Source organism: Canis aureus, chromosome 13 (genome assembly GCF_053574225.1).
Source record: "Canis aureus isolate CA01 chromosome 13, VMU_Caureus_v.1.0, whole genome shotgun sequence".
NCBI classification, from domain to species: Eukaryota; Metazoa; Chordata; class Mammalia; order Carnivora; family Canidae; genus Canis; species Canis aureus.
In genome coordinates, this window is record NC_135623.1 from 70,308,828 (window position 1) to 70,325,923 (window position 17,096).

Below are 17,096 nucleotides of genomic sequence, written 5' to 3' on the forward strand. Positions count from 1 at the left end.
CTGGTCTCAATGTCGTTTTTCAAAAAAAAAAAAAAAATGATTTCCTAGCATTTTTTTCTCCCAGAAATGACAAATGATTGGTGTATGATTTCAGTCCCCTCCTCAAGAATACCTTTATCATTTTATTGTTGAGTATTAGTTTAGATGGCTATAGCATTCCTGGCTGAATTCCAGTTACTTTTCCTTAGGTCTTTGCAGATATAATTTTTATTTTTTTCCTAGCCTTCATGGACAACTTTTGAGAAATCCCTTCTTTCATTAACAGTCTTCCTTTGTAGATTACCTCTTACTCTGTTTGTTTTAAAGTTTTTTTTTTAATCTTTGATATTCTGTAGTTTCACAGTATTAGTTAATAGGCTTGTGTATTTTTATCTAAATAACTGAGGATTCAGAGAGTATATGATATTTGAAATAGTATTGCCCTGGTATTGCCCACATTCTCTCCCGCGGTAGCAGTTGGTTCTTGCCATTCAGTCTTCCAAGTCCCTTAACCTTTTATTTGTATCGTCTATTCTTCTCTGTTTCTGCGGAATCTTTTACAATTTTTTCTGGTAGTTTTCCCATTTACTAATTCCAACTCAGTTGTTTATTAGCTACTCCTTAAAATATATATTACGTCTTTAAATTCTAGAACTTTTTCATTTCTAGAATTTTATTTACTTTCTTTTTGAGGTGTCATTTTTTCATAGTGTTTTTTCCTGTTGTTACCAATTGTCTCAAATTGATGAAGTTTTAATTCTGCGACATGTAGAGTCCACTGTCTATCCTCCAGGAAAATTGATTTTAAGTGCATACTATATTTTTGTTATGAGAACTTTTAAAGTGATGCTCTTTTTTTTAGCGAGATTTTTTAAAATTTTTTAAATTTTTATTTATTGTTATTTTATTTTATTTTATTTTATTTTATTTATTTTATTTTATTTTATTTTTCTGGAGAGTCAGAGAATCTCTGACTTGTTTGGCATTTGCTTCTTCCTGGTGTCCCAGGAGAATCACCAGCCCTGGATCAACTTTGATGATGGTTTCTCTTCATGGAGGTCTCAGTTCTTGTGCATACAGTAGAATAAATTTAAGAATCCTGCCCAAGGGAGACACAGCTCTATTATTGTGAAGGTCTCCGGGAAAATATCCTTCTACTTAAAACCCAGACAATGCAAGGTAAGCTTTCTGCTCACCTTCCAATGCTGGGTGATATATTTTTTTTTCCTATTTCATACTTTTACTGTGGGTATAATCCATTGAGGTTCCCAGCCTCATAGTTCCTTGCATTACAGTGACCCCATAAATGCTCTCTTGTCCTCATATAACATCCCATCCTGGGCACTGAAACCTAAAGCAAATCATTCTCAAAACCAACCCCTACTCTCCCCAGTCATCTGCAAGATCATCTCCAAGGTCAGCTCATTTGCTTATCCTCTGGTTTTCATTTATCCCCTGGTGTTGGCCCCCAGGGATTTCTCTTTATTCCGAGATCAAGCGTACTTTTAAAAGGATGTTACTCCTAACGTGGCGTTTGGAGGAGAGGACTTTAAACTTAATATACTACGTTTCTCCAGAAGACCGAAGTATTATCATCATCACTAGACAAAAATTAGTTCAGACTCCTGCTGAAAATTGAATCATTAAGTAAACCGTGAAAACGGCCGTTAAGTGGAGCTGTTCAAAAGAATATTCACTTACCACTGTGAGCTGACAATGCGGCTTGCACAAATGTTTTTATGATACGATATAAAATTATGCGAGTATTTATACAATGAGTATCGGGGTAGGTGGAGCTAAGAGAAATTCTAAGGCGCGCTTTAGAGGGGCCTACATCACTGAGGGTTTAAAGAGCGAGTATTGGTTCTTTATGATAATAGAAAAAGGCCTATAAGTTAAAAGCATACACAAATATCGCCCTGAGCATGCTCAGACAAGCAAAATGTGGGTCATATGTCTACTTCCTGCCCCTGGTTACACATAATTATATATAAAGGTAAGAAGAACGAGGAAGAAGAAACTACCACTTCGCTTTCCGTTCAAAGGGAGCAGCGGGAAGAGAGGCCCCGCGGGTGATCTGCAGCTTCAGCGTCACCCAGAGCAGCTCCACTTGAAGAGCAGCCACCGTTCGCTTCGGCCGGGCCACACTGCGGTGCCCAGAGTCCCTTTAGGGCAGATCTTCGGCAAACAAGAAAGCAGAGGGGGCCGGGCTGGGGCGAGTGACGCTGCAAAGGTTGCATCCGCGAGGCTATTTCTATAAAGCCAAGTGCAAACGTAAGGCCTTGACTGGAGCACCTACTTGAAGGCTCCTCCTTGAACGTGCAGGTTTTAGCTCTTGAAGCATATTATTCAATATTTATCTTCCCCTCGGAAAGCAAGATCTCCTCTCAGATGTCCTGATAATATCACACCCCCTCCCCCAGGAGGGCGCTCAGCACACTTCGCATTGCGAGGCCGTTATCACTCCTGCCTTTCTTGCTTCCCTCCACTCGGAAAAACTGTCTGACGGTAGGGCCCTTCCCTGTGCATCTTGGGAGAGCCAAGGATGACCCCACGCAGGTACGTGTTGAGTCCCAAGTGGGCTCCACTTATTTATTTTAGACCCACTCTGAGCGGGCTCACCCCGTGGCAGGCACAGTCCTGCAGGCTGGTGTGATCGCGGCGAGGAAACCAGGGCAAAGGCCCTGCCGCCAGGCAGCTTCCATCCCATCTTGGTGAGACAGATAGAAGAAATGGTAAACTGAGTCATGTTAGAACGTGACAGCGTCACGGAGAAAAGGATGAGGCCTGGTGAGGGACGCAGTAAGTACTAGGGAACCGGGTAGGATTTAAGATCGTGTGACGAAGGCCGGGCCACGAGGGCAGGAAGGCTCAGGAGGGCAGCGAGGGGCGACCCCCAGGACATCTAGAGGAAGAGGGTTGGAGGAAGAGGGAAGGGCAGACAGAGGCCCCGCGTGGACAGAGGCCCGCTCTTCCGGGCTCAGCGAGCGGGAGGCCGGGAGGGGGGTTGCAGGAGATGAAGGCCCAGAGGTGGCCGAGGACACCTGCGAGCCCCTGCAGCCACGTGCGCTTCCCGGACAACCACACGGCGGCCTCCCTGGTGGCCGGCCCTGGGCGAGGAGGGGACGGGCCTCTGAGCGACTGATGGGACTTGCGTGCGCTCGGGGTGGCTCTGCCCGGTGTGCCGAGGGTCGCTCCGGGCAGACGCAGGAAGGACGGTCCTTCAGAGGCTTTGACCTTCCCAGAGGGGGCTGATGACTGTGGCCGGGCCGAGCCCTGTAGCCGGGAAAGAAGGCGGAAGAGCCCCTGCTTCTGGGCGTCTTGCTAAGTTGAGACAATAGAAGCTACTGACGCTTGGATGACACAAACGTTGAGGGAAATAACACAGTAGGGGCGATCCTGACGTGGAGAAAGAGCCAGGGAGAGAGGACTCGGGGGGAGCCGGTCCAGACCCGGCCATTCCCTATCAGCAGCGAGTTACGGAATCCACTTTGAGGACAGGAAAGACACTTGAGTACGTCTGGTATGGCCCGGAAACATCGTACACTTTCCATCTGAGCTGCGTGTCCCTGGACTTAGATCAGGGCCGTTGGGTGCGCGTCACAGAGGGGAGCCGGCGCCGAGGGGCTGAGCACCCCGCCGGCAGGCCAGGATGCAACCCAGAGGCTCCCCTCCCGAACCCCAGACCCCAAGGCCATTAGAGGGCCTTGGCACGGTCTCCTTCATGGAAATCCTGGAAGCCCACTGCCGTGTGCCCCAGGCCCCGCCAGCCCGCGCCGCACCCGCCGGGCCACGGCCTGCCCACCCCAGCCGCGGCCTCGGGACCGCGAGGCCCAAGCCGTTGTCCCCTTGAGCGCTGACCCGATGCTCTACCTGCAATCAGTAAAAGGGGGTTTGCCCAAAAAAGGGGGGTTTGTCTGGGTGGACATCGGTCATTCATGCTTGCACTAGTTCACATACTCACTCGTGAGCGAGGCGCACGCCCTGTGCTCGGCCCCGTCCCGGGCTCAACCGTGCACCTAGGAGGCCCGAGGGAGAGGCCGGGTCCTGCGGACTGGGGGTACCACACCGCTGTCGCCCGGCTGTGGGGGTCTGGAGCGATGGATGCGAGGACAGGGCAGGGTGGCAAGCAAACAACGGCCCCACTTAGAGGAGGGCCCTGAGGAGGGGTCACCCCAGTGTGCGCCTCTCCGTCGGCTGCCAGCCGCCCCGTCTTCTCCCAGTAGAAGGGGGTCGCCCGGTCCACGTGCACCCGAGCCTTCGGGGGGCTGCACCGGATTTGAGTGAAACAGCACTTTCGGCCCCGTGTGCTGTGCGCACCGCCTGGCTGACCTGCCCCTGCGGCTCCCACGGCGCTGTCCAGGGGAGACACGGGGAGCCGGACTCCTGGCTCCAGCGCTTGCTCTTTGGCCACGTGGAACTTGCTCCTCGAGCTGAGCTCTGCGTGCCACGGCTTTGCCCCCTGTACCGTGGGATCTTCTGGTTCTCGTGGTAATGAACCATTAGGGTCGTTCCAACGTGCAGAGACCACCTGACAGGTGGGAACGGGGACGCTTGGTGGGCCACGTGGTCATCACGCTCCTCTGCTTAAATCTCCACGAGGAGGACCTTTGCTCTCTGGACTGGAAGGGACATTGCAATGACCGGCGGCCAAAGTCGCTCAGAGAACCTGCAGATTCCCAGGCCACTTGGAGCCAGGGGCAACTGCGGGTCCTGCTCCCCTCCATCCCAGCGACGCTCAGCCGGGGGCGGCGGGGGAGAGCAAGCACCCCTGCTCCAAACAGGTGCTATACTACCGCTCTGGAGGGCCTCCCACCCAGGAGCCCCGCTCACCCCCCGCTGCCCCCCAGGTAAGGATGCATTGCTGTGCGGCCCCAGTGTTACGAGGGGTGTTTGATTCTAGGGTGGGAAAAAAAATGCAGAAAATTACTAAATTAAATGATCATTTGAACCTGAGTGTTAACTAGCATAGCCCATAGATGCAGGAAAGGATCTATTTGAAAGAGCTACGTCAATCCAAGTTTTAGGAAACATCGGCTTCGCAGATGCCAAAGTAACACGCTAAAATAAAACTCAAAATCCACAATATTGAGGATATAAACTGCACGTTTATAAGAAACACTCATTTCAATACAACCTGATGAGTTTTCACAGGCACGATAGCCCTAAATGGTCCGCATCCTTCCTGTCACCCGCTTTTGGCCGTCTCTGTGATTTTAGACGCCCCAAACAACGCGCAGTGGTAGCGCATCGTGGCTTTAACTCCCTTTACTCTGATGACCAATGTGAGCATCGTTTTCCGCTCTTAGCGCTCATTTGCTTATTTCCTAGGTTAGCTAACAGCGCAGATCCCAGGTCCGTGTTTTGATCAGGTCGTCTTCGCATTATTGGGTTTTAAGAAGTTTCTATGCCTTCTGGGCACAAGTGTTTTGTCGGACGTGTGAAACCAAACACGCGTGGTTTCCTTGGAAGAAGGGAAGTCTTTATTTTGATGAAGTGAAATGCATCATTTTTTTTCTTTCCACGTGTGGATTGCTACGTTTACGTACTCTATCCAGGAATTCCTTGCTACACCAAGACCCAGGATTTGTTCCTACGCTTTCTTCTGCAAGATTCACAGTTTTAGCTTTTCTTTTTGGGTGTGTACGTCGTGCGTGACACGAATACAAGTGGCTTAGGAGCAAGTATCTCTGCCTTGTTCTCAGTCCTGGGGCAGGAGTATTCACTGTTCACGACCGCGTCATCTCAACTCTAAAGTTTTCAGGAATTCCCTCTATCAACGTGAAGAAATTCCTTCTATCCATTCTTCCCTAAGAGTTTTTCCTATGCTTATATGTTAAACGTTTTCAAAAGCTTTTGCTACATTTATTGATATCTTGCAGCTTTTCTACTTACGAGGAATTGAGTTTATTGATTTTTTCAAGTGTAAATTGACCTTGCCTTCCTGGGATAAATCCTATCTCGTCGTTACATGTCACTCTTTTGACATATTTTACATATTGGATTTTATAGCTGATTCCACTGGGGTCTAGAGACTGGCAAGGTGGAGTTAATTATTGATTCAATCTCCTTGATTACTGTAAGGAAATTCAGATTGAGTGTAAAATTCTGCTTGAGTTTTCTCTGATAATTTGTATCTTTCAAGAAATGGGCCTTTTTCAATTAAATTTTACAATTTAGTGGCATTAACGTGTCCATAAAATTTCTTTTTCCTTTAATGTCTGTAGTATTTGTACATGACACTCTAAAATACCAAATACTGATATTTTGTATTTTCTCTCTTTTTTTTGATCAGTCTAATTAGAACTTCATTAACATTACTGATTTTTTTTTTTAGAGAATCAGACGTTTTATTGGTACTTTCTAATATTTATCAATTATCTATGTTATTGGTCTCTGATCCTGTTATTTTTTCTTCCTTCTTATTCTCAATTTAATTTACTCTTTCTAGTTTTTTTTTTTTTCTAGTTTTTTTTTTAATGTGGAATCTTAGGTCATTTATTTCATATGTTTTTCTTATAACAAATATTTTAATATATTTATATTTATAAGTTCACATAAATTTATATAAAGTTTATATATTTATATAAATATATATTTATATATCTTATAACATAAATATTTTCTTATAACATAAATATTTATATTTTCTTATAACATAAATATTTATATTTTCTTATAACATAAATATTTTAACATAAATATTTATATTTTCTTATAACATAAATATTTTAATATTTAAATAAATATTTAAAGCTAAAAAATTATCTTCAAACACTGTCTCACCTGCATCCTACAAATTTTAACATGTATTTTTCACCTTCATTAAATTCAACATATTCTTTGACTTCCTTGTGATTTATTATTTGATCCTTGAATCATCCAGAAATATTTTTTTTGACTTTCAAATATCTGGGATTCCCCATATATATTTTAAAGTTTATTGCATTGTACGGAGAGAACAAATTCACGTGGAAGCACATTACCAGACATATTGAAGGGAATATCTCCATCATGTGTCAGTACAAGTAGGCAAGGACCTCACTGTTGGGAAAGAGCTACAGGTGGGCGTGGGGGGAGGGAATGGGCGGAAGGTTGAGGAAGCCAAGAGAGCCCCGTCAGGATGGCAGCGCTGGGGGTTAGGTCCTTGGGTTGCGTGTCTAGGACAGAAGGCACGATCCCAACAGCTAAGTTGAAGTTTGAGCGTAGGGTATCAAGACCCAAGTACCACACCTGCTTGACTTCACCCTTAAAACACCTATGCAAGGTAGGATTGACTTAAAAATGACAAAGAGTGATTAAAATTATCTTGTAATTCATTAACAAAAAGCAGTTATTAGATCTATCGCAGACTCCTAGATCTCCTGCATGAATATCTGATTTAAAAAAGCATTTTCATAATATTTTATCTGGGAGAGACCATTGTGCATCCTAGATATTTAGAACAACATAATAATGGGAAATTATTTGTGGAAATAATTTTAAGGGCACAAGGTTTTTTTTCATATAAAAAGTTATTACATTTTAATCTCTTAAGGAGTAGAACTCAAAGTTAGAATATTAATCAAAATTCATTCCTCTTGATGATGCATATTGAGAAAAAAAATATCATTTTTAAGAAGCTGTAATTATTTTGTGCCTTAATAGAACACAGGCTTAGAGTTCCTTGGCCACCAAAAGCTGCCCTGGGTCCCGAGTTCCTGCAGGAGCAAGGTCCCCTTGTCACATAATTCTGTGCTGCAAGTCTAATCTGACGCTCCTCTTCTCCTCCAGTGGGTCTTGCAGTCCTTCAGATGGACTTATCACCCGCGTGTGCAGACACACCTAAGCAGACACAAGGATTGCCCCCGCGGTGCACTCCTCCCTCACCGACCGACCTTCCGAAGGGATTAGTCAGGGCTGTCCAGACACGCAGGACCCACACGATATGCACACGTACGCCCGTGTGCTTGGCAGGCGGCCTGCACCTGGCCCCTTACAGACAAGCCTGGGAGAGGGTCCCTAGCATCGGGGTACTGGGGGGTTCTCATCACAGCAGTCCTCTGAGGGCCCTGGCCACCCGTGGAAGCCCGAGGCCCCACGGGATGGGGCTCCCCTGGGGAGAGTGTTCACCAGAGAGCGCACAGGCCTGGTTCACCTGAGCCACCCTGTCCAGATCACGTAGGACCTTATAGCAAGGATAGGATAAAGTGCTCAAACGTCCTCATTACAGCAATGGCAAGCTGTTTAAGGAGGTGGCATGAGCTAGCTCTGTCCGTCCAGCTAAAGAGAGAGAGAGAGAGATTTTAAGGAATTAGCTTATGGGATTGCAGTGATTGGCAAACTCAAAACCCATAGCAGGAGACTCAGGGAAGAGCCGCAGTCCAATTCCAAGGCTGGTCTGTTTGTAGGATTCTCTCCTCTTCAGGGGAGGTTAGGCTTTTTCTATTAAAGCTATTTCTATTAAAGACTGGATGAGGGCCACTAATATTGTGGAGAATATTGCTTTACTCAAAGCCTGCTGATTCAAATGCTGATCTCATCTACAAAATACCGTCACAGAAACATCTAGAATAATGTGTGACCTAACGTGTGGGTACTGTGACCCGACCAAGTCGACATATAAAATGTCACCTCTGGGTTTCTAGAGTGTGAATCTCCTTGAAAACAGAGACTCTGTTGCGTTTCTCCCAAACCTACTATGTCTTGGAAACAGTATTAAATCAAATGTGTTGAGTAACCGCAATCTTTCATTCAAACACAATTTTTGAGCTCCTGAGTGTATGAGAATGTGAGTTTCATAAGCTCATATGTTTATATATGTTTTATTCATTGATGTAGTCCCACCACCTAGAAGAGTGTCTGGCTCGTGTCACCTTAACAAGTATTTGGTAGAGAAATTGGAAATGGTCAACGGTGCATAAGGGGGGAATTAAATAGAATATAAGTTCTACAGAAGAAGGGATCTTATGCTTCTTGTATATACTGCAAGCACCGGAGTCACTGACCCTAGCAGAAATTCGATTCAGACTCTCTGTATTACCAGTTACCAACTTACAGATAAGTGCTTTTATTTACTAAAAGTGAAAACCCACAATGTAGGAATGGTGCTGTCAGATTATCTTAAATAAAATTAAAATTATGACTATCTTTTATTCTAATAAAGCTTATTATTCCTCATCATCTTTCACTTGAATCCTGTTGAGTTACCTCAGAACTAAAATATTGCATATTTTTTAAATAAAATTGAATGTACTCTATATATCTTGGTGATAAATGTTAAGTTTTAAATATCTTTCAAATATCTTTGTAACATTGCAAAAAATGTTTATATAACATATATTTTTTAATATTTAATTTTTAAATATTTATTTATTTATTTTATTTAATTTATTTATTTATTTATTTTTTTGAGAGAGAGAGAGAGAGCAAGAAAGCATGAGCAGGGACTGGGGGGAGGACGAGGGCAGAGGGATGGGGAAGCAGCAGATCCCCCCAGCAGGGGCTCCATGCAGAGCTCAATCCCAGTACCCCAGGATCACGACCTGACCCAAAGGCAGACGCTTAACCAACTGAGCCACCCAGGTGCCCCTAACATGTATGATTTTAAAATGCCCATTCTACACTGGCAAAACAAAAGTCAAAATTAAAATGATCAATATCATGCTTTCATAATATGTATTCCAAGGACAAACATTCAACACGCTTGTTTTTCCTCCTTAAGGGTTTAACTTTCAATATTTTTTCAAAAATGTATTAATGCAGCTATTTGATGAAAGTTCTTGGATTACTCAGTTCATCTACACAAGTTGATTGAATCGTTGAACTGCAATGATAAAACAAGATGCATGCTCGATTTAAGGTCTAGTGCTTCATTAATTCCACGCAAGAAAAGTAAACTCTCAACCACGATATTTTTCAGCTTCAAATTTTTACTTATTTTCATAATGAGATCAACAGGTTGGTGTTGGGATTAGGGAAAGAAGATCATTTCATATTTACGTGACCGCAGTGTCCCTGTGGATGACCTCTCATGCAGAGATGCGACTACATCAGGCGTTCTCAGACCCTCAAGTCCATCAGTTCCTACAACTCATATTGGCATAGAAAAGGAAATCGTAGTCAGAAGACTTTCTGTAATTATCCCATTTCTCTTGTAAAATTGGTAACTAATATAATAAAAGTCTTTGCTCCTCCATCCATAGGACTTAATTGGGGACCTGCGGGAGAAGCTCTCAGATCACTTCAAAGACGTCATGGTTGGCCTCATGTACCCGCCATCATCTTATGATGCCCATGAACTCTGGCATGCCATGAAGGTAATGGTTTGACAGGAAAACACGCCTGGAGGAAGCGCGAGTCAATATTTCAATAGAGCGGGAACTGCCTGGGATGTTGCTCTACGTGATCAGGTTTAGAGGAGGGGATATCTGAGCAAAATTAGAGCGATGCCCATGCTGTGCTCAGGACAAGTGACCCTGTTAGGAAGAGGGACCCCGAGGCCCCAGTGGCTGGGACCAGTCTGTTCGTTTGCTGTGCACACGCGGACCCACTGACCCAACTCCGTGCTGAACCACAAGGAAGAACGAAGTAAGCTTCCGGGGCTGTTCATCTCTGTCCCTCCCTAGTGTGTATTCATATATTAAGCAAAAATGTTCTGCGTCGTGTGAACCTCTTTAGATTTTTGTTGAGTATCGGACTCACTACGTGGAGGTAGGATACTGAGTCAGAGATGAAATATAGACATCTTTATTTATTTCTGTGACCTTAAGTTACTCTTTTACAAAAACTGTTGCTCCAATGTATAAAAATCTTACTTCTGAAGAACCAGAATAATTCTTCCTTACGGTGAAGTCACGCCCACGAAATAAATTGACTACAGATTTGTTAGAGACTTTCTGGGCCAGGGATGGGGTGTGAAAGGCTTTTTACGTCTTTCCAAACACAGATATTAAACACCTGCAGAATTGTTGCAATCGTTCCAATACGATGCCTGCCGGTGATCAAGTTACTCGATCTGGGAGTGATGTGGGGCAGGAAAGAGGGAGCGGGAGGGGACACTAAGGGAACTTGGATTTTGACCATCATTTTTGCAGATGAGAATAAGCATTGTATAAAATTCATATGTACTTAAACCAATCGCTTTTTTTTTTTTAATGTGGCAATTCCTACCTCTTGCAAAATGATGTGCCTACAAACTAGAAGAAGGAAGTCTCAGGTTACTGTTTAGATAAAGGGTTATCGTTTATTAGGGTCACGTTGAATGGTAAGGATTTCTGAGACTTTCCAGAAGATGTGAGGTCTTTGCAATCACTGTAATAGAAAAACGTACGTGTACAGCTGTTAGAGACCCAAGAAATACCCAGTCCAAACCTTAGACAATTGGTACAAAACTCCACATTTAGGGAGAGGCAGAGAGCGGGCCTTGAATCGTCTTTAGGAAAGAGACCGAAATTCTAATTTCAGCTTTGCAAAGAACTGATATTCTAGTAGGAAAAAAAACAAAATCAGTGTCATGAGCTCAAACATCTTTTTTCCACATTATATAGAAATGTCCGTGTTGTTTTGTTCTAAATGAAGGAACAGGGATTCAGAAAATAGTATCTTCTCAGGGGCAAGTGGCTAGTACACAGCAGAGCCAGAACTGAACCGAGCCCATCCTCGTCCCAAACACGCTTTCTTTCTCCTCCGCCCTCTCAGAATACCAGGAATGTTGTAAATCTTTATTATCTTTATCTTTATTATAGGAGATGCACTATTATTCCCAATACAAATGCCTTTCTATTTCTCCCTTTCTCTGTCTTTCAGGGAGCAGGCACTGAAGAAAACTGCCTCATTGATATTTTAGCTTCAAGAACAAATGGAGAAATTTTCCAGATGCGAGAAGCCTACTATCTGCGTAAGGAAATGCACATACGTGCCTATGCTTTACACACATATAAACTTTAGATTCTTCAAATGCACAGAATATTCCAGTTTAAACTTTTTTTTTTGTTTCTTTCTTCTAAGATACCCTTATATTTGAAATATTTCTTCTCACTCAAGACCAATTAAACCCACTTAAGTAAACTTGATGATTAGGCGCCAAAAATGAAACGATTCTCTAGACAGTCAAGTTAAGAAAAGTTTCCAAGAAAATACGTACAACTTACTACAAGCTAAGTGCTTACGTTAATACAGGCAGGTGCACAGCACTGTGGCTCAGGAGCATTTATCTCTCACCCAGGAGAGACCGGGTAGAGACTAAAGCAAAGGGCGATCAATGACCTCTTCGCAAATTCGACAAATGTGGGTAACTACTGCACCGTACATACATCTCATAATCCCTGGGATCTATCTCAAAATCATATTTTTACGCATCGTAAAAGTAATAAAGTTGACTAGTTTTACTTTCCAAAAAAGCCTAATACCTCAAGCTGCATTGCATCAGGTATTACCTCTCACTGAATGTCAAGATACTAATCTAGACAGTCAGCTCGTGGCATCGAACGAGAACAAGAGGAAATTCCCAAAGGGAAGGAAGTAAGAACCTTCACCTAAAATATGAAAAGGAGACAAAGCACTTGGGACAAGTTACGGGCTGGGTCTATGGAAAGAGGATGCAGAATTACAGACTTTGAGAATTAGAGAATGTTAAACGACTCTCGACGTTGTTTTTCAATTTTGGAATAAAAATAATAGGTTCTTTTTTTTTTTTTTTTTTTTTTTTAAGAAAACAGACTTGTGCCTATGTTAGTTAGGTGTCACATTTCTTTGGTGGATTCTTTAGAAGATTGGCTTTATCCGAGGAGGAGGCAGTAAACGACAAAGAAGTGTCAATAGATTGATTGTATTTCCTGTACTTTCCACTCACAACTGGGACAATGACATTAACTGATTCAAAGTATGTTGAAAAAATTAAAAAAAAATGAAAAAAATGAAAAAAAATAAATAAAATAAATAAAAATAAAAAATAAATTTAAAAAAAGTATGTTGACATGTGGTTCTATAATAAATCATACCTTTAACATGGACGGTTATTTCTTCCTAGAATACGGCAGCAATCTTCAAGAAGACATTTACTCAGAGACCTCGGGACACTTCAGAGATACTCTCATGAACCTGGTCCAGGTACGAAATTCAAAATTTCACACCTTTTTGCACTAGTAAAAAATATACGTTTCATTTTCAAAAAATAGGACAGAAAACTCTAGTTTAACAGTAAATCCAGTATAATGACTTTTACTGGATACCATCCAAACTCAGAGCGCTATAATAGAAGCTTGGATTGGATATAGAAACAAACAAATATAAATAATATGCCATTTCTATTCTTAAAAAAAAATCTACTATATATACGATGATTATAATTATAGACATATACACGAGTAATGACATATTATGAGGGTGTTAAAAGGTCAAATTATTTTTAAAAGATTAGAAATTAGAATTCTAATTCTATTTTTTTAAGACTACTAAACAGGTTTGGTGCGTACTAGCTTCTGAGGTCCGAGTATGGCCTAGTGCCCTGGGAGGGGAGAAGTGCGTTTCTCACTTTAAAACTACAAAGTACTGTAATATAAATATTCTTGTAAGCATTTTTGGAATTAAAAAGACAAGAATCGGGGCACTTGAGTGGTTCAGATGGTTAAGCATCTGCCTTTGGCTCAGGTCATAATCCCGGGGTCCTGGGATCGAGCCCCACATCAGGCTCCCTGCTCAGCAGAGGGTGTGCTCCTCCCTCTCCTTCTACCCTTCCCTCTGCTATTGCTCTTTCTCTCTCTCTAATAAATAAAAAAAAAAAATCTTAAAAAGAAAAAACAGAATCAAAAACTATTAGGCGTTTGCTCTCTGTCTAAAGAGGTAATAAGCAGAAATGCAGAATCTGAATTGAATCCTATAGACTCCCAAGGGCCAGCATACGATCTTCAGCGTTACCTTTGAAAATTCTGTGGTACTACACGTTCCCACAAAAGAACCCTACGGCTTCAAATTAAAATAATTAAAATTCGACCCTTATTTTATCTTTCTGTACTGACTACATGGGACGTAATTATTGTATTTCAACTAGTATTTCTTGAAAACATCCCAAACATTAGCATTGCATGATAATGTGTTTTAGATATAATCAGCCTTTGTCGGACGCATATTCTTGGATATTCCTGTCATCCAGTTCAGCAAACGCAGTCAGGGATGTAGAGGGAATCCGTGTTCAGCTCTTCACTCTCAAAAGAAAACGTGGAAGTCCATAGCTGGCAAAAATGTCTTAAGGACCAGTGTTTTGGTTTGGTTTCACATTGTAGGAGTGTGCGTGCGTGTGTGTGTTTGATGAAACAAGCATTTCTGAATCCCCAAAACTTTTCTCTTTATGTCAAGAACATAGCCGAGCCGTTGGTAGTTGGCGTAACATCTCCCTAAGAACCCTGGGTGGATGGACTGTGGGGGTGGGAACGCGGAGCTCAGAGGAGACTTCACTGCCTTTAAAGAAAAACGAATGGATGGGAGCCTCCTGGGGAGTACGGGGGGACGGGCCACACCTGGGAAGGTAGAGGAAGACCGAGAAGGAGGAGACCGGGTGAGGCCGCCCCTGGGCCGCCGGGGCCCAGGGCCCCACATGCTCAGGTGGGGAGTCATCACTGGACGGAACCGGGCCGCCCGCCAAGGTCCTTTCTCCCTCTGCGCTGAGCCCTCCGGTACCAAGGGCCTCCATCAGTCGCTGCCTATGTCTTTGTTAACCTGAACACGTGTGGGCCCAGCTGCCGGCTCCGAGGTGGCCTCCCTTGGCCCGTGGAGCTACGCCCGGGGCCTGCACCCCCCGCAGCCCACCTGGCGACCCGAGCGGCCCGAGGAGCCCCTTGTGTCCAGTGTGGCCTCCAAGACATTCAGAAGGACCCTAAAGCCACTGCTCCCAGGGAACGCTGCCTAGACCTCGCCGCGGCCCAGCATCTCTCCTGGGGTGCCCTCTGCACCCTCCCGCCCCCGACCACACCTGTCTTCTCCACAACCGAAGGAGGGCCAGTCCCTTGAACGTCCTCACATAATGAATGAACTTGGCCGGCCGCCCGCTGCAGGGCTGTCTGGGGGCGCCGGCCTCTCGGCCCTTCCTCAGCCCCAGCTCACGTGCTGGGGTCCCCAGTGGCCCCTTCGCCGCCGCACGCCCAGACCTCTCTACTCTCCCCTCTTCCTGCTTGCAGGGCAGCACCTATTCACCTGGCCGGCCCCTTGCTCGCAGCTCCCCAGCAGCGCGAAGCAGCTGCCACTCAGTAGGCTCCCAGGTGGCCCGAACAGGTGTCGCGGCCCGGCTGCGGCCCCCCTGCTAGTGCTGCAGAGACCGGCCCTTTCCACCTGCTGGCCCGTCGGTCCCCCCCCCCCCCCGCCCGCTCCTCCTAAGCCCTGCAGGCGCACAGGTGCTGAGGCCGCCCGGGAACTTGGGGTGGCCTCACTGGGATGCCTGCCACTTCCCCTCACGCTCCGCCGGCCAGACCTCCACGAGGTGACTCCCCTGCTCCCGGGGGGGTAGCCCAGAAGCCAGCTGGTTGTCCTCAAAGAAGATGAAACAGGTCCGGAGACCAGCTGTCAATATACAGACGAGACTTGAAAGCCACAACCAAGCAGGCCGGGGAGCAACAGAGGAGGGAAGATGAAGACACCTGGGACAGTAAGGAGGGAATCCAGGAGGATGACTACTGGGGCCAAAGCAGAGAATTTCCCGGAGGAGAGCAATATATACACAGACCAGCAAATAAAATGTCCTGCGTGATTTCTTAAAGGCACTTTATTTAAAAAAATACTTTAAAGGGTAAATTTCTTTCCATTTTTACTTATGCTTCGATTTTTGGCACATCCTTATCGCGTCACTGTTTAAAATGATCTTTAAAAGATCGCGGTGTGAACGATTCTCGGCCTTACTTCTAATCTTACCTGCAGAATGATGGTGTTCACCGTACTATATGCTATGATGTGTATAATACACAATTTTAATCTGAATATATGTAAATTTTTATGTGACGAATCCTATCATGAATAATTCTTATGAGATGAACAAAAACCAACCCCAGTTTAATCTTTTATTTCTTCTGCTTTGTCTTTGGCCTCGATGAACTACACATGTACAAAAAAATGCATCAGCCCAACATTCACCTGTACTTGGTTGATTGATAGCTGAGTTGTTCCAACAAGCACATTTCAAAAATGCTAGTATGAGCGGCACCTGCAGGGGCTCAGCGATTGTCTACTTTTGGCTCAGGGCCTGACCCCGGGGTCCCGGGTTCACGCTGAAGTGGCCGTCAGTTATCTGGTTGGAAGTTATCAGTCTAAATTGCACAACCTTTGGGAATAAATTCCATTTCCTTTTTGTAAAATGTCTAGATCGATTCTCTCTGAAGTGGTGTACACCACAGGTAGTGGTCAGGAGAAGGGATAAGGTTTTTCGGTTCCCTAATTCACTGTTTATTTTTTCCGAACCAAATTTACTAATTGAAATGCTAGGTCAGAAGCTCCAAACTGAAGAGCCACTGATGTAGAAGTCGGGAGTCAGTGGGAACTCTTCAAACCATTAAAACCTCTAAGAGAAATTATACATTTAATTATATATATGATCATTTATACATAAACAGTATGAATTATCATGAGACTCCTGATCTTCAAAAAGACTATTATTAAAGGAGATTATCCTAAGATACCTCCTCTTACTTTAATTCCTATTGTAATTTAAGGAATCTTTGTAATATTGTAATTTTAAGGAATTTAAACTGTGTATTATTTTATACTTGTGTTTTTTAGATTTTAAAAGAAATAAACTGTGAAACCTTATAAGTATTTAGTCTTTAAGTAAACTATTTTTGTTTATTCATTTTTTAAAGATTTTATTTACTTATTTGAGGGAAAGACAAAGATAGTGACAGAGATAGTGGGAGAGAGCACGAGTCCCCACTGGGCAGGGAGCCTGACGCGGGCTCCGTCCCAGGACCTGGGATCATGGCCTGAGCCAGAGGCCTTTGCTTAACCGACTGAGCCACCCCAGCACCCCTTTAGGTAAACTTTATTAATTTTCCTTGGCGTCTTATAAAATCTAGGTCTCTTCACCCTCATTTCTTAATATTCTCTATTGGAAGGAAACGTTTACTCACTGAAGTAAACTACACTGGAAAGCTATTTCA

General features: G+C 44.0%; 1 protein-coding gene across 3 annotated transcripts in view; it reads left to right on the forward strand.

Annotated features, from left to right (window-relative positions):
* The window catches only part of ANXA10 (annexin A10), a 97,011-nt gene that overhangs the window by 60,458 nt on the left and 19,457 nt on the right, over positions 1 to 17,096 (forward strand). For all 3 annotated transcript variants that reach the window (XM_077846579.1, XM_077846578.1, XM_077846577.1), the window contains exons 4-6: positions 10,164 to 10,277; positions 11,767 to 11,857; positions 12,989 to 13,068. In XM_077846579.1, coding sequence (XP_077702705.1) covers positions 10,164 to 10,277; positions 11,767 to 11,857; positions 12,989 to 13,068 — 285 coding nt within the window. The remainder of the gene's footprint in view (positions 1 to 10,163; positions 10,278 to 11,766; positions 11,858 to 12,988; positions 13,069 to 17,096) is intronic.